At 30.2% G+C, this 19,380-nt stretch overlaps 1 protein-coding gene across 24 annotated transcripts in view; it reads left to right on the top strand.

The window, feature by feature from the left end:
* Nucleotides 1–19,380, top strand: part of LOC139527368 (nucleolar protein dao-5-like) — a 60,870-nt gene that overhangs the window by 11,714 nt on the left and 29,776 nt on the right. For 8 of the 24 annotated variants that reach the window (XM_071322761.1, XM_071322771.1, XM_071322766.1 and 5 more), the window contains exons 3-6: nucleotides 12,896–13,057; nucleotides 15,254–15,349; nucleotides 16,814–17,350; nucleotides 19,139–19,195. In XM_071322761.1, coding sequence (XP_071178862.1) covers nucleotides 13,022–13,057; nucleotides 15,254–15,349; nucleotides 16,814–17,350; nucleotides 19,139–19,195 — 726 coding nt within the window. In that variant the 5' untranslated portion in view covers nucleotides 12,896–13,021. The other 16 variants (XR_011665343.1, XM_071322773.1, XM_071322778.1 and 13 more) reach the window with 6 other exon arrangements.

Consider the following 19,380-nt stretch of genomic DNA (forward strand, 5'->3'; position numbering starts at 1 on the left):
GAATTCAACCAATGACGTAACGTTATTTTCACTTTGGTGTACGAACAATGAAATTACCCATGATGCTTTAGATTCTGAAACGGCCAATTGATATCAATGCATGATTAATTATTCCAATCCTGACACTGTGATATCTGAAGGTCACATGGAGACAAGGTCACATGGAGACTTCTAAATGTCTATTTTGATTGATCTGTGTTGTTGGTTTGCTTATTGATGGAATACCCTCACTTTATTGTACTCATAACAATTACAAAAGCAGTTAAACATGTTAAAGATAGAACAATGATATTTTTGTTTTGATACTAACTTTATTTACATGCATGAATATCAAGGGAGCCCGTTAGGGCAAACTGATGTTTGAGCAGATGAAATCACAGACCAAGTCAATATAAAAAAATAAAATTCCATTATTCTTTTTATTGGCAATTTGTCTTTTAAAACTGTATGTTTTTTTGGTTGAGAATATTAAGTAAAATTAAAAATTTTAGTAGTTTAGGACTTTTAAGTGTACAAAATATTGTGATAGTTGTTCCGTTGTAAGACTTGTAAGAATGAGGTCACATGCATTTTATTTATGAAATGATGTGGATGCACTTGAGCAAATAATGTTGCTGCACAAATTCATGTGAGCAAATGATGTTGCTGCACAAATTCATGTGAGCAAATGATGTTGCTGCACAAATACATGTGAGCAAAAATGTTGCTGCACAAATTCATGTGAGCAAATGATGTTGCTGCACAAATCCATGTGAGCAAATGATGTTGCTGCACAAATACATGTGAGCAAAGATGTTGCTGCACAAATCCATGTGAGCAAATGATGTTGCTGCACAAATTCATGTGAGCAAATGATGTTGCTGCACAAATACATGTGAGCAAAGATGTTGCTGCACAAATTTATGTGAGCAAAGATGTTGCTGCACAAATCCATGTGAGCAAATGATGTTGCTGCACAAATACATGTGAGCAAAAATGTTGCTGCAAAAATACATGTGAGCAAATAATGTTGCTCTAAAATACATGTGAGCAAATGATGTTGCTGCACAAATACATGTGAGCAAATGATGTTGCTGCACAAATACATGTGAGCAAATAATGTTGCTGCACAAATACATGCGAGCAAATGATGTTACTGCACAAATTTATGTTAGCAAATGATGTTGCTGCACAAATACATGTGAGCAAAGATGTTGCTGCACAAATCCATGTGAGCAAATGATGTTGCTGCACACATACATGTGAGCAAAGATGTTGCTGCACAAATAAATGTGAGCAAATGATGTTGCTGCACAAATACATGCAAGCAAATGATGTTGCTGCACAAATTCATGTTAGTATATGATGTTGCTGCACAAATACATGTGAGCAAAGATGTTGCTGCACAAATACATGTGAGCAAAGATGTTGCTACACAAATTCATGTGAGCAAATGATGTTGCTGCACAAATAAATACATGACGTCATTGTCTAATATTTTTGAGTATCAAGTAATGTCAAAAACTTTTAAGATCAAAGGGAAGAAGTTATCATTGTTGCTAAACTTCAATATTTTATAGCAATGTCCTAAACAAAATATCTCTTTTGCACATAAAATATGTTTTGCTCAATTAATAAATTTTTCAAATAAAGATGGAGAAGGGAGACATAAGTCAGGTAAAGTAATAAGCATGTATAAATGTTACGCAATCAAAGGTTTTGATACACTGGTGTGAATTGACCATTAGGAACACATGACCTTCAGGTTAAAATATATACCTCTTCACTGTGTTACAATATATAGCTTGTCCCACTGTGATAATTTGGGTAATTTTATCACCTTAGGGGAATTTAAGTACAAAATGTAAATGCAAACTGAAAAGGGAATTATGGAGTTGTGATTCTCATCATTGCTTGTTTATATTTTTTTTTTAAATGCTCAGCACTGCTTTTGAGAAGTGTAAAAACTGCATGGGCACCAAAATAATTGTACCATAGTGTGGGAATATTAGCTGTAATTCAGTGTTTTTAGCATATTTTGCACATGGATTTTTGTGTTGGGCCAACTTGGGGCATTTAGTGTTACCTATATCTAGCCTGTCAATCAATAAGTTATTTAAAGCATACAGGTAAAAAGCATGAAATGGATTGCAGGAATGACCAAATTTTCTGTACAGGACAGTACAACTGACCATATGATAGCAACCATCATCAAACACATGACTTGATCATCTGTGAAAAAAATCGATACAAACATTACTATGCATAGCAAATTGAACCGATTCATTATGTTTATCCCAGCTCACATTAAAACTATACAAGAATATGAAATTGGGGTCAGAACTCTAATTTGGCATTAAAATTAGAAAGATCATATCATAAGGAACATGTATACTAAGTTTCAGGTTGATTGGACTTCAACTTTATCAAAAACTACCTCGACCAAAAACTTTAACCTGAAGCGGGACAGACGAACGAACAAACAGATGGACAGATGAACGGACGGACAGACGCACGGACGCACAGACCAGAAAACATAATGCCTTTCTACTATCGTAGGTGGGGCACCTCTACTATCATAAGTGGGGCATAATAAGGAGATATATGTGATATGATAGCTTATAAGGTTCCCTACCTACCCTATACTACTAGGGAGGTGTTAACGACCTTGACTACCTGTTGAGAGTCTCAAACGGTCAACTACAGCTACGACAGATAGACAAGGATATAAACAACTTTAGGTCAATTGTCTTTTGGCATTTATCAACATTATTGTTGATATTATCGTACAATATGTACAAATACAAGCTTAAGAAAACACAAAATAAGAACTTAGGTAGTAAAAGTAAGGAATATAACCTGAATTAAAATGTTTTGAATTAAAATGATAACAAAACGCTTGACAATTATCTGAATACAGATAATATCAACCGTTATTGAAGGGGAATAATACGATCAAATAATCGTGGAATTTAGGAAATTGATAACATTTCAACATACCAAGTCTCTCACCTAATTTACTGTTATTTAGCTGTCAACAGAATTTTATTCTTGATAAATGATATGAAATTTAAAACATGAAAATTATAGGGTCTTACTACATTGTACTAAAGTCAAATGGCAATATTTAAATTCCTTTCAGTGAAAACTGAATTATAAAATGTTTGTATAATGTCTTTTAATGATTTCACAAGTTTCTTATGTTTTTAACTTTAAACATTTGGCTCAGTTTAACATAGTTTGAATTCATTGCATGTTGAAATATGTTTATAGGGATATTATCAATGCAAAACCTTTGACAACTTTTTAAATGATCATAATTTGAAATGATTATATCAATTAACCAAAATGGTTTTTTTTTTTATAAATGTTTGAATTGATTCTTGGTACAAAAAAAAAATGTATATAAAATTTTCAGTAGTGTACTGCATAATCTGGTCTTTTTAGAGTTTTGCATGTTTGTTATGTCTGTATACTGCTATCAATGATCCTATTATCAACAGGAGCCTGTAATTCAGTGGTTGTCGTTTGTTTATGCGTTACATATTTGTTTTTCGTTCATTTTTTTACATAAATAAGGCCGTTAGTTTTCTCGTTTGAATTGTTTTACATTGTCTTATTGGGGCCTATTATAGCTGACTATGCGGTATGGGCTTTGCTCATTGTTGAAGGCCGTACGGTGACCTATAGTTGTTTTGAAATGTCTGTGTCATTTTGGTCTTTTGTGGATAGTTGTCTCATTGGCAATCATACCACATCTTCTTTTTTATATTTAACAAAATCGTATAGATTTTCACATTTATTGTGGACCTGTTTGAATAGTTGACCAATATAGATATTTATACCCAACGACAACTAATGTAGCTGTATTAGGGATATGATATTTTTGTCAATTTTTTGCCTCCTTCATCCACACTTTGTAGTAATTTTACTCCTCCTTAACAAGAGATTTTATTTCAATTAAACTCCCACAGTTTTATAAGTATCTACTCAGAACTATTGCAATTTGACCAATTCATTTTTCTTTGGTTTCAATTTTCAAAGCGTTCTATATATCAAAAATAAAAAAAAGGTTGACATGTTACATTTGTATTGGCAAACTGTCCAAAACAATTGACTCAATTCCAATAAAAAATATTGTAATCACTCTTGTATTAGGTCATAGCTATGCACCTCCTATCTTATTAGATTGGAATATTTTCCTGGGTATTTAATAAGCAAAACATTGGTTTTGCCATTTCAACTCAAATTTGATATTGGATAAAATTGAGAAAGGAAATGGTGAATATGTCAAAGCGACAACCACCCGACCATAGAGCAAACAACAGCCGAAGGCAACCAATGGGTCTTCAATGTAGCGAGAATTCCCGCACCCGTAGGTGTCTTTCAGCTGGCCCCTAAAATATGCATAATAGTACAGTGATAATGGACGTCATACTAAACTCCGAATTATACACAAGAAACTAAAAATTAAAATCATACAAGACTAACAAAGGCCAGAGGCTCCTGACTTGGGACAGGCGCAAAATTGCGGCGGGGTTAAACATGTTTATGAGATCTCAACCCTCCCCCTATACCTCTAGCCAATGTAGAAAAGTAAAAGAATAACAATACGCACATTAAAATTCAGTTCAAGAGAAGTCAGAGTCTGATGTCAAAAGATGTAACAAAAGAAAATAAATAAAATGACAATAATACATAAATAACAACAGACTACTAGCAGTTAACTGACATTTTACGATATATATATTTAAAAAATATCATTGTGCCAAACAGTGCAACCAAAGATAGTCCTAAATGTGCAAGTTATCTTGGACACAGAGCTCTGATATGTTCTTGGTTCAATAGATCTTTGAGCTCTCAAAATTAGAAAAGATAGAAAGATACATGATATATAAGGCATGAAGATGTTATTCTAACAGATCAGCTAAATTATCTATAGTAAAGGATCCTACAAATTAATGTAAGATACAGTCACAGAAAATAATTATATTTACATAAGAACGTCTGCGCCAGTGACAACTCTACAACAGATTTATCCATCGGATCACCAGCAGTGATGGTGATACATGGCTGTGTACATATATATATATTTGAGATGTTTAATTTTAAGTGATTTAACAAAATTGTATTAGAACAATGTAAAATAGGATTATTTCTGTATTTGCAACCCTCAAATTCTTAATTGATGGTGTCAGTTTTAATCTTCATGATCAGTTCAACTGTTATTCCTGAAATATGTCATGATATAAAAAAGAAGCTGTGGTATGATTGCCAGATTGAGACACACTTTCCACAAGAGACCATATGACACGGATAGTATATATATGTTAGTGTACTACATGTTATATTCTAATTTATGCATATTTAACAGCAGATGTTACTCCTGTATACATATTTTATGTAATTTAAAAACAAAAAAAGCTGTTGAATATTTTGATATATTATAAATTACTTTATTATTTAAAAATGTAAGTTGTATTGTGAGAGGAAATTTATTACCTAACATAATTGTTAGTAAATTGTTGTATATATGATATGTCCTTGTACCTGTTATATTTTATAGTTAATAGCATTAAAATGTTTTCTACTGTATATGTACATTAAGATTACATACAGATAACATTTAATGTATGAATTTTTAATGTACATTTAACATGATGTACAATTTGCTAAAAAAATTATCTGATTTTATTGTAAAAGGTATTGTTTCATGGGCCACCAACAGTTTTTTTTTTTTATATCATTTGAAGTTCAATTTTCTTTATGATAGAAGCTACAACTAATAATACTGGAATCAGATTGGTACATAATTAGGATCTTGGAATAATGGAAAGCTTAAAACAAATAATCTCAATTTATAATTGAAGCTATGAAAGATATCTTATGCTCAGTATTTGGGTCCTGAAACAGCATATATTAAAGGGGCTGCTTCAATCCTTTTGTACATAGCAGGGATCAGCAGCTGAGACATCAACTATATACCCCACACTTTTCATTTATTTGAATAATAAAAAAAAAATACCCTGTCATATATATTTTTAACCATGTTAATGGAAAATAAACCAATTGCTATCCATTGCTATTGTGATTATATTATTTCATAGAGATCTCAAGATGAATAGATTTGACATATATCTGATCATTCTGATGTATTTATAACTGTGGTTTAATCGCATCTATGTTAGGTCTGATATATTTGTTCAGTTTTGAATATCTTATGATGTAATCAACAACCTTATCATATATTTCATTAAAATTTTTCACCTGTATCATATTCAAGCTTAAAATATCTACCTTAGGGTTGCAGCGGCTCATCTGTAACCTTTCATTAACATACATAGCTGTATTTAAATATTTTACCAAAATATAAAATTAAGTTATGAATTATCATGTGAAAAATTGCCCAGTATGTACTTTCACCCTATATATAGTCTTGACAAACTAATTTTAAGTGTCAACGTAATCCTAATTGAAAATTGTATGTTTTTAAATTCTAAAGTCAGATGATAAAATTCATGGAGGATTTTTAATCACCATTTCCACGTGTCTTCCATACAATTTGGCTGAATAGTAAAAAACGTCATTGTTTTAAATTGTAAGAAGATTTTCCGTCAAGGATTTTTTAAAAGGACAGGCAAACTATAGTGGGAACTGTTTGACGAGACAAACAAATGTATAGTTGATTCGTACCTACAATTAAAGGTATAACCTATTACCTATCATTACAACATTAATAAAATAATTGGCATTTTTCAGCTCTGTTTCAAATTTAGTACACATTATAATTTTAACCTAGATAATTGACAGATGTACATATATGATAGGAGATAAATTTTATCCTGATTTTTACTTTTAATAATCAGATTTTGTATCATATAGTGTAAGGATATATATTACATATCGTGAGAGCGTAGGTAAGACTTTGGGAAAATTTAAATTGAATGACAACTTAATTTGGTTTATTCAATTTTATTGAAATTTAATGGTTAGCAGAGATGTATAGAGGTATTATTATGTGAATTTAACTATAAAAATGATGATGTGGAATTTTTTTAATGATATATAGTGTGGAAATTTCAACAGCCTCATAAATTCTAAAGCTTTACATTTTTAACACGTTTAGAGGTTGATGTTTCTGTATAGAACATAATAAAATCGGGAAAATACACATTTTAGGAGCAGATCCAGCCATTTATAAAAGAGTGGGGTTTCCAACTCTATGTTCCCATTCAAATGCATTCGTAAACTAAAAAGGAGGGGTGGGGGCTCCATACCAGGAACGTCCCCTGGATCCGCCACTGTAATTGAATAATTTAGCAAGTTTCTGTATTTGCAAGCTTGAAATAACGACTATTGCCTGTGTGCACTTAAAGACTCTGCTGGAAATTACCGTTAGATACCCTTATAAGGTTATATGAAATATTGATTAATATATTTCAAGGTAATACATTCATATAAGTACATGCATTTAAATTTTTAATAAGTCTGATCTATATTTAAACTTTCATGGTTGAAACTGTATATTTATTGATAACCAGCTAAAGCGTTAGATCTTTCAATATTTTTACAAATTTTCAAATGAGATTTAAAGCTTAACCAGAAGCTGTGATAAGGATTTCCCTATTGTCCTGTTAGTTTTAAATTGGTTGTGATGTCATCCTAGTCTTTCAAGGTAAATTACGTTATTTTTCAAATAGATTACTCAAAGTATTGATCGAACTGATTATTGTGTTGTGGTATGTAAGGTACCTAAGAAAGTTTTGTGTATAATCATCTGTAGAGGTAATTATCCTGTTAGTGTATTTTAAATTGTGAAATTTTAATGTAAATTAGAATTTGAAAAGTATATATGACTTAGAAAAATATTGGAAAAAAGTATGAAGTCATTTTGAACTTGAATGACATAATTTTTTATATTCATTATATAGCTGTATATATTTTATGATGGGAAAGATCAAACGGTCATGAATTTAACAGTTTGATTGTAGAATTGAAAATTATAATTTTGTACTCGGACAAAGTTAAAATAAGAAGGAGTCATATTCATTAATTTCTTAAGTTGCATAAAGATGGAGAAAATAAGTTTTATAGCTTACTATGCAGTATTGGCTTTGCTCATTGTTGAAGGCTGTATTGAGTGACGGTGACCTATAGTTGTTAATGTCTGTGTCATTTTGGTCTCTTGTGGACTGAGTTGTCTCATTGGCAATCATACCATATCTTCTTTTTTATATTTAATTGATTTCACTGTACATTTTGCACTTTATTCTTTGAAAACTCAGCTGTTGCTTTCGTTTTTTGTTTGTTTATTGGGAAACACATGTGTAGTTTATTTGTTTAGTGTTCAAAATGCAAAAAAGGGAATGTGATAGTTTTTAACATATTTTCTACATATAATATTTTATTTTGGACGCACTCTAGAGCTTGCACAGTTGTATTTGATTCTTTGAAAAGTGAAATTTATTTTTGGTAAAAGTGCAATATGCATCTATATTTAAATGTTCAAGGTGCAACATTGAAGGGATTGTGATAGTTTAGACACAGAGTGCCATTTCCACCTTCTGTATTTCATTTTGGCCTCACCTAGATGTTATTGTGACTATATACATGATATATAAGGTTGAATGTTCAAGGGTCTCAGAGCTGTGTAACACATATTGTTTATATTTGTGAAAAGATTTACAAATACTGATGTATAGTTTTCAAGTGGGGTTTTTATTTGTAAAAAGAAAAGATTAAAGTTCAATAAAGAACTGTTAAACATGATAAAGAAATAAGATTATCTTTGTCCTTTGAAATAATTTACAAGATAGATCTTTGTTAGGTCATTAACCCTGAACTATTTACAACAGAGAAATTATTGGCATATAAAATTGAAAAAGATGGGAACTTTTTTATGTCGCAAAACTTTAAATGAGAATTTTGAATAAATTATGTGTGTTGAGTTATAATACATGTTATAAGATCTAGACACAAAAAGCTAATATTGCAGATTTTCAGACAAAAAAGAGATGACTTAATTGAAAATTGAAGGAAAAGAGTAGAATAATGTAAAGATGTGAATTTTGTAGAATTAGTCTTACTTTAAAAGCTGGGAAGATACCTAAAAAAACGCTTTATTCCTCATGTTCAAGCACAAAATTATAAAAAATAAGGGGTTAAATTTGCTGTTTAACTGAGTGACCTTAATTTTCATCTTTCCTTAATATCTTTTTGCAAAATACCTAATTATTTCAAAGAAATAGATGTTCGAGTTTTTATTGTGTAATGTTCACTTGTAGTTTTATGCAATTTCCTCATGCAGACAATTTTTTTTTTTGTGGGATTTGAAATGTTGGTGAACTTGAGATAGAGTCAAATATTAAGTTGAATATTGTTACAGTTTAAGTTTTAACATGAAGAGATCCTGCAATTATACTGCAGAGCTTGAAATTATCATTAGTATTATTTATTTGGTTTTTGTGTGAATGTAGGCTTGCATATATAAAGTTGACCCTTTAATTTGTATTATATAACGGGAGTACATACATTGTGCACTTAGTCGTGTTATCTATAAATGGGAGATAATAATCTAAAATCAATCAGGCTGATCATGGACATGGAGGTGTGTAATCTTGTAATTGTTGATAATGTACAGTTAATGGGTCGTTTTTACCTAATTACCTACCTGACCACCTGACAAGTCTAACACTTGACCACAAATTATGTCTAGTAATTACTTACTTGACTATTACTGACAAATCTAACACTCTACCACAAATTATGTCTAGGCAATATGTCATTTTCGCTAATATAATCAAGTAGGCATCCTAAGGACACCTGAGATAGTGTTCCTTCAGAAAAAACTAAAACGTATTTGTAAAATATTATAAGCATGTCTGATTGAGTGTCTTTTCCTTCAAATTGTATTTTTCAAGATTTGTATAATACTTTTGTGACTTAAGACAATGCATGGTTTTTACAAACTAATATAAGTCAATAGGAATATTTGTATGTTGTTGAAATAAAATATTTATTTTTCAATAAGCAACAAAATCTACAAAATTTTAAGTACCAGGTCTTTCAAGAAATATTTTTTAATCCACAATGACCATAACTTATTGTCACTGAAGTTCCCATCTGTGTAGAGGATATGCCTGTACCTAATATTGCTACAGTTTTGCATTAATCAGCTTCTTCCTTTACCTGGATATCCATCCAATTCCGGTACACCACATGCAGCTCTTGCATTGTATAATTTTGTACAAAATTTTGAAAATGGATCACTGCACATTATTTTAGAAGATCTTTGAAATTGTAAAGTGTATCAACCACTTATTTGAGAAATGCACTTTGATTATGGAAATTGTTAAGAATCAGCTGTTTTGCATTTTAATTCACAGTTTACAAATATATGCTTCATTCAGGGATTTAATAATGACTTTGAATGAATATTATTGGACTCCTACTTCTTTTCTTAGCTTGTAGTAAAATCATAAGCAAAATCAAGGTGATAAGATAAAACTAGTGCAAGCTTAGTCTTTCCTCAGGCTTTTCACAAATCATGTCAATAATTTTCCCACCTGTCTTTTATTGCATAATAAAATATGATAATTTTTAACATAAATCTGATACACGTTATGATGTTTTCCATCTTGAAGAAAGATTTAAGGAAAACAATCAACAAATACATTTTGTGATATAGTAATGGTCCTAAGATTCAGATTGAAGGTGGGTTATCTGAAATACATGTAATTGTTATTTGAATTTCATGTAATATTTAAATCTTGTTTTAAAAAAAAAATAAAAAAATTGTAATAATTTTACTTAAGATGTTTTTCCTTGTGTGTTACTGTGAGGGTTTATTTCATGAGTTATTAAGCTGATTTCTCATTTTTTTCTACTTGTACATTTTCTTAAAAAAATATTTGATTTATAACTATTTTCTTAAAAAAATATTTGATTTATAACTATATATTTTCTTTAAAAAATATTTGATTTATAACATGAGTATCAGTTTTAAGACATGTAAGAAAATGACAGGTTTTATAAGAGGTGGAGGCGTTTTGAGATAAATTTTAATGATTTGAAGTTAATTTTATTTTAAGGTTATAATCACCCCTGGTATTATTTTATTACCTTTCATTTTTGCATTGCAAGTTTAAGAAGACGGTTATGATTGCCAATGAGACAACTCTCCATCAGAGACCAAATAACGTAGATTCTAAGGTTAGCCACTAAAGGTCACCATATTAGGCCTTCAAATTATTTGTAAATAGCATGAGGGCAATAACATTTTAACAACTTCACCCTACTTTCTAACACTACAGGGAGATAACTCTATAAAATCGGCTAAACGTTTTAATTACGTTGTGTTTTAAGGGAATATTAAGCTTCTCAATGATCAAAATAAGTGTTTATTAAACTGCTATATATAACCAGTGTAATTTTTCTAATCAAACGGTTGGTTCAAATATTTTGAAATTTTTATATTTTTGTCAAAGAGTCAAAGTAAATACTTTGTCAAAATTTCATGAAAATTAAACGAGCCAAATTAATTTTAGTGAAGGTGTTGGGTACCACCTTAATTGTACTAGATAAACATACAAAACCTTTGTAGTTCACTTAGTATGTTCAGTAAACTTCAATCTAATTGAAGACAATTTGTCTTTTACACAGTCAGATATTATATTAGTATACAGGGGTTTCATTATCTTTCATGTTGACTGGTACTTTCCACGTTTCTAGGTTGTACTTTTCAATTTATTCCATGAATATCTTATATAAAAATTCCTGCATTTAGGCGGTACTTGTCAATAGCATAGGAGGGTAAAAGTACCGGGTAGCCTCCTAATGAATGGCCTGTATATTGACACAGACCATTCAGTCTTTTATGCTTGGTACTTTAAGCAAGAAGCAGAAAACCATACAACCCTCCACACTTGATGGGAACCAATCTCACAACCTTCCACACATGATGGCATCCACATTGAAATAAGACTGCTGAAGCTTTTAAAATTATTTGCATTTATGTATAATCGTACGGGAAAATGAAATAACTGTTAGCCAAACAGAAAATACATCAAATTTATTTACATGATGATTTGTATCAAGTTATGATCAATTCTTTTTGATATAATAATTAGTTAAGTGAATATTCTTTAATAATTATTTTTATTAGACTAGCCACGTACTAAAGTTCTATTAAAACAAAAGGCACATTTGAACTACAAATCAGCTTCTTTGATATACAATGCTCTAATGGTATGAATTCAGTCAATATTAATGTAACATCTTGCACACCATGTCACCACACAAATATTTCACAGATTAATTATTTGTTTTATCAATGGAGCAGCGGTAAGCTAAATGTAAAAATGTACTTTTAATTGTAGTCTTTTGATATTTATCTTAGAAAAAAATGCCTATTTTTGGGGATAAAGATTTATGATTTAGGCCAAAATAAAAGTAATACAAAAAAATTTAAGTCATGTGTTTATACAACAATGCTACTTGCCCAATTTTAATATTGCTCAGCAAAATATCTATCCTAAAGTTTTATTGGAAATTTTATTGTGCCTCTATTGTGCCTCAAATTTCTAATTTCTATTTTCAACAAGTTTGCTGTTTATTGTCATCTTTTATTATAGGGGCCTCGGTGGTCATGTGGTCTAAGTAGTTCTACTGTGATCACTAGCCTGTGAGTCAACTCTGAAGTTGTGAGTTCGAACCCCTGCAGGTGCACTTGACGTCAATCTTAATTGACTTTATATATTTATAGGATTGTCAGTTTTCCTATCTAATGTTGGTTGTATTCTCTGTGCACTCTGGCTAATCCTCCATCAGTAAAATTGACTGCCTTCAAATAGCCAAAAAGTTGCTCTTAAAAGTGGCATTCAAACACCAAAAATATATCATCTTTTTTTCATTACAGAATTTTCCTAAAAGAAAGACTAAACCACGGCTATTGACTGCAGGTCAGAGTTCAAGGTCGAATGATCTAGATGATATATTGACAGACAATAACCCCATCTTAGAGGAAATATTCCAGGAAGAAGACATGGCGCAAGAACGATCAACGCTCACTAAAAATAGGGTAATTCTATGGACTGGAGTGTTTTTGTAATTGTTAAGAGTGGGTTTTTTTTCACCATTTGCTCCCTGTATGTCAATTAATGAAGTGGAATTTATACTAATGCCCTGGTTGTTTTTATAAATTCTCTTGTTTTTATAACTGGACACACTTTTGGACAGTCATTGACACTTTCAGTACATAATGTAAAATGGTTAAAATTTAACTAAAATAAGATTAATTACCAAATGAAAACACACACAAGATCACACAAATGTATTCATCAAAATATACAAAAATCTAAAGGCTCAGATATATTATACACAATGTTTCAGCCCAAATTAAATTAAGGAGGAGAAAAAAGATAGAAAATTCCACATAAATATTTAAGCCACATTCACATGTGTTGAAACATTTATAAATCAATTTAAAAAGTAGAGGGACTATAATGTCAAGGCTGTTTGTACACTTAATAACAAAACAAACTCATTTTTCAAGATGTACAATAACAAAACAAACTCATTTTTCAAGATGTAAATTTACATGTTTTAAATTTATTCAGTGATACTTTCAGAACTAGGAAGTTTATACTTTTGTGTCTTTTTGAAATAAGATTAAAACAAAGTGTATAGATATAATTCAATGTCATTGAATACAGTCCTTTTACAACATAAACCATTTTTCTTGTGATCAATTCTTATTGAATATTTACATATATCATGTATATAGGTTATACAAAATGCAAACCTTAGAAATTTCAATTGATCATTCAATTACAGCTTGATTTAGTTAATTGTAAGTTTAAGTTATCATGTATACTTGGAAGCAGATTGAATTCAATGACTACATATATACTCAAGGAAATCTAGTGAAAATTTAAGTTAATAATACATGTATTTTGATTTACTTCTCTTTCATTTTCTAAATATCCATAGTACATGGAGTATATATTATATACAGAGTGTTCACTCGCAATGACCAGCATTCACTGTAAAAAATCACTCTCAAAAGTGACTACATCCTCAACCATTCTGTGTTAAATATATATAAAGATTTTTTAAACTGAAGTTTTGCAACTTTTTTTTGTATTGAATAATATAAAAAAGAAGATGTGGTATGATTGCCAATGAGACAACTCTCCATAAGAGACAAAATAACACAAAAAAAAATAACGCTATTATAGGTCACTGTACGGCCTTTAGCAATGATCATTGAAAGCCCAGATACTATGTGCTTTAATTCCTCACTTAACACAACAATATTTTTAACCTAAATTTTCATCAGTTAGTTGTAATATTTCAATAGTAAATATAGAACATTAGTTTTACAAGTGAAGTCTTGTCAAGGGTTGTGTATATAATTATATATTTATGTTTAACATGTAATTGTCATAATAAAGTTTGTTTTACTTGTATATTTACCTACAAATCTAACAAAGCACTTTTTACCTTTGTATATATTTGTATAGACCTGAATTTGTTTGATTTGCATATAATATTTTGAAACTCATTTTGACAATAGAATGCTTAGATAGCATGAAACTTATATTATGCATTGAAAATTGTACGATATAAGATCTTTTTAAGCTTGCTTAATTATATACTACAGCTTGGGGAGAAAAGAGGGATGTTTTTTTGTTTTTTTTTGGGTGGTTCATATTTATTGTTGATGCATGGAAGGTGAATCTTTTTAGCAGAATTTTCTTTTTGTTTTGGCTTAGTTATGAGGAAACAGTAAACTTTATGAATAACAGTAAATTTATTAAAATTTAGAAATAAATTATGTTGAGTCTGTGGCAATAGGACTACAATCCAACAACACACAAACACATATTAAGTTCTTATTTGGGTTGCTGTTTTATTGAAATATACCCCACATGTCCATTAATTTATATTGTTAGCTTTCAAAAATGTTTAAAAAAAAAAGTGTAGACACTTATACCACATCTTCTTATATCTATATACGGTATGTAGGGTACTTTCTGCAGACATTTGAATGAAGAACAAAATTCACAAATTGTAGTATAGAAATTAAAGGCTAACTTTCCATGCATCATTTTCTCCTAATATGAAAACAAGTTAAAGAATCCTGGAACAATTTTGTTCTCCTCAAATCAAAACATTGAAACACTGAATTTAACAAAAGGTGCAAATCCAACAAATGTACAACGGGCACAGACTTTAACCATTTTTGTTTTGTTTTTTTAAATAATCGTAATAGAAAATAGAGAAGAGTTTCGAGGACTTGTTGACGGGTCTTTCTGATGAAAATGACGATGATATTGATGATCTCGTTGATTTCGACAATCTACCAGAGGTTTGTTTATCTATGTGTTATTTATTTCAATTTTATAAATAGATCACAATCTCAAAAAACCATGAACAAATCAAATTGTCATGACAGGTCACCAATGGCCTTTCTTGTTGCATAACTATGTATACAGGGGAAATTATCAGGAATACATTTTGTAATATTTAAGCATGTCTTCTGTCATGTGTCTGTTACTGTAGATTCATTATTATCATTCTTGGGATACCCTTTTTTCATTGATTTTATCATGTTAATAGATACTTTAGATTTCCCTGAATTCATATGTTAAACGATTTACGAATTTAATTAGGCTTGCATGCAGAATTTTGAGAAATCAAATATCAATGAAAAATGCAAGTTTTACTGAACCAACGAAAATCAGTAACCATGAAAACAAATGAATCCACAGTAATTTGAAAAAAAAGATCAATATATGTTAATTGGGTCAAGTGAATTACACTGAACACCAAACAATACAAAAGATTTAATAGAAAAAGCGACAAGATACCAAAGAGACAACAAAAAAATCATATGATGAAAAAAAGCATATAATACACGGGGATAAGGAAAAATGACGAAAGTCTCAGGTAGACGGTAACAGATTGACAATAAAATGTATTGAGTCAAAGAAAACACAATAATTAATTCAAGGCAAAAAATTTGGCAACAGATTCTCAGGGTTTCATCTAGAGGGAGAATAGTTCAAATTTGCCCTTTCCTTTCTAGCACTAAGACAGAGAAGATATAGATTAATTTGGATACTCAATAAAAATCTGCAAAGTGCAAACCTCTTATTTCTTGAAGAAAAAATGAATGCAACTTTGATCTCCTGTTATCTAAGATATATCTGGATTTGTCCTTTTTTGCATGTTTTTTAGAATTTGTTTACAAGACATATTTACGATGGTATTATACATGATCCCTAATTATTTCTATTTTAGTCAACAATGTAAGCCTTTTATGCATGAATTACTGAATGATTTAATGTATTGTAGAAGATATGACCAAAATATATCTGCTTTGAAATATGATTTTTGAATTTAGTCAGTTATTAGCGACTTTTGTGTTGTTTTCATATGAATGTTTTTATTCCCACCAAAACTTATATTAAACATGTACAGTGTATAACAGTTTGAGTGTTGACCCTCTATATCATTATTTACATGCTTAGATAAAACTTACATATATATGCATATTTTGTGTTTTGAATTGATACACTATATTCTTTTTTTCCCTCAGTATCATGATAATATACATATATATATTTCCACTGATGAGTATTTATTAGTGTAAGTCATGTAATTAAGTCACTCATTTTTAGATATTCTATAATTTCATAAAATATTGAAGTTTTTTGCAACTGACTTACTATTCTCATGCTTGAAATTATGTATCTTTTACAAATGTTTGCCGATTTTTATAAAATCATACAAATAGAACCTATTATCAATATTTTTGTTCTAATTTTAGATGTGTTCTGATGCCACCTTGATAGCAATAACAAAGTCTAACAAGCCATACACAAATGCAACTTCCATGGACGATTCGCTAAGGATGTCTGAATTTGATGCCCCGACAGATTTCACATCGTCAAACGCAAACGACTCAGATGTGTTTAGTACGGATGATTTTTTCACTGGGAAGTCAAACGGAAAGGAAGAATATGTAGAAAATGACAAACTTATTGACTTTGGTGAAAGTGAAGTAATAAAAACAGAAAAGAGAGATGAACTTTTTGAGTTTGACTCTCATCGTGACGATGTAAAGGAAGAGGATAAAATGATAGATTTCGATAACCAAGAAGATGATGATGATGATGATATAAGTGATGAAAAGATAGATGATGAAAATTCCATGGGATCAGATGAAGTAGAAGAAGAAGATGATGATGATGATGATGGTGACAAATATGAACCAAGTTTTGTTGATCAGAACAATGAGAAAGTAGATGTGATGCTTACAGATGAAACTGGTAATGCAGTGAATATTATGGACCAGGATACAGAGGTATATCTTGTTACTATGGTTACACATATTAAGTAATACCGTATAAGGGCTTATATTCGCGGGGTGTTTATTTTTACTTATTTTGGCAGATAAAAGAAAATTGTGATAATAAATTCCACAAAAATGAATGCATACTTTCTTGATAATTTTAATACCTCATTAGTCAATACATCAAAGTTCAGGTCCAGATCAATTAATTAGATGTCATTTAGGTAAACAAATCAATTTAACTTGCTTCTCAATTTTTCAATATTTTATATGCAACAATTTCAGTATCCACCAAAATATTTAATTGGGATTTAAGAATTCATCAAAACTAAAACCGTCAAAAATTTTTTTGCCCCTAAATCGTGAAATTTTACACCCTTGAAAATAATCCCCCTATACATATGCATTATTTCATTATTTTGTAATTTATTTGTATAATTGACTTAGTTTGTTTCATTCAATCTTGATATTTGTTATTTGCCTTAAGAGAATCTTTATTATTCATCGTATCCCAGTGTGCCATATTGAAATCTGGTGCAGTATCTACAATACAACCATGAACATGATGAATGTGATGAAGTTCACCAATTGCCTGTGTAAAACTTTTATTTTAAAAAACACTTATGTCAAGATGATTAAACTGAATTATTTTATTTCAAACACCAAAATTAAATACCAAGAATTTTATAAGCTTTGCTATAGTCAACACTTTTGGATGCCAGTAAACATGTAAGATGGAGAAGCACTTTCTTCATTTAGAAAGTCTGTAATTTTATGCAAAAATGAAGGATGTAAAAATATTTTTAAATGAATTTAATTGGCCTTAGTATTTGTTGCCTTAGTATTTGTTTGAAGTTATAATAACATTAAGGGTACCAATTATTCTGCACCAGATGCGCATTTCCACTATCAATGTCTTTTCAGTGATGCTCAGGGCCAAAATATTTGAAAATCCAATAACCTAGAATTGATTTCTATTTTGATCAAATAATATAAAATTGAAAATGGAAATGGGGAATGTGTCAAAGAGACAACAACCCGACCATAGAGAGGACAACAGCAGAAGGCCACCAATGGGTCTTCAATGCAGCGAGAAACTCCAGCACCTGGAGGCATCCTTTAGCTGTTGTACAAGTGAGAGGTTTAGCGCTATAAAACCAGGTTCAATCAAACATTTTTTACATTTGAAAATGCCTGTACCAAGTCAGGAATATGACAGCTCTTGTCCATTCGTTTTTGATGTGTTTTGTTATTTGATTTTGCCATGTGATTATGGACTTTCCGATTGGATTTTCCTCTGACATGTCTGAGTTCATTATTTTTGTGATTTTACTTTTTTTTCAGCTGGCCCCAAAATGGCAAAATAACAATATGTATATCTAATGAATGGCTATTTTTTATTTTGAATTTATTGACCCATAAAATTAATTTTTGACTCTTCACATTGAATAATCCGCGAAGCGGATTATGTAAAATGTGAAGAGTCCAAAATTAAATTTATGGGTCAATAAATTCAAAATAAATTATTGCCATTCATTATAAATAAATGTCTATCAAAAATAAGGCTCAATGAACTTTTTATATTATTTATATTAACAATAACAACGTACACACATGTTGGTGTATGAATACACAACGTCAGAGTGGGTGTGTCGCCATAAAAATTGACAACATTGAAAATAAAACTAATACTTTTAACCAATCAGAAAACAGTAAAAACACCAAATTTATTTATATGTATATATTGTTACCTAATGTTATCTGTAAAAGCATAATTAATATAAAACTTTTTGTTTTCAGGTAGTTGTGAATGGTTTACAGAGAGAAGAGAGCATTGATTTAGATGCTATTGTCCAGGTACTTAACTATATTTAGTACATATAGAAGAAAAGAAAAGATTAAAAAAATACACATGAAATCATTAGATTGTAATTTAACACTTTTAATGAAGAAGCATCGTCTAATACACGTTTTTTGTGAGATGTTTATGGTTAAAGGGGACCATATGCATGTTAAAAACAGAGTTTGAAGATACCAAGGGG

Source organism: Mytilus edulis, chromosome 6, assembly GCF_963676685.1.
Source record: "Mytilus edulis chromosome 6, xbMytEdul2.2, whole genome shotgun sequence".
Lineage (NCBI taxonomy): Eukaryota > Metazoa > Mollusca > Bivalvia > Mytilida > Mytilidae > Mytilus > Mytilus edulis.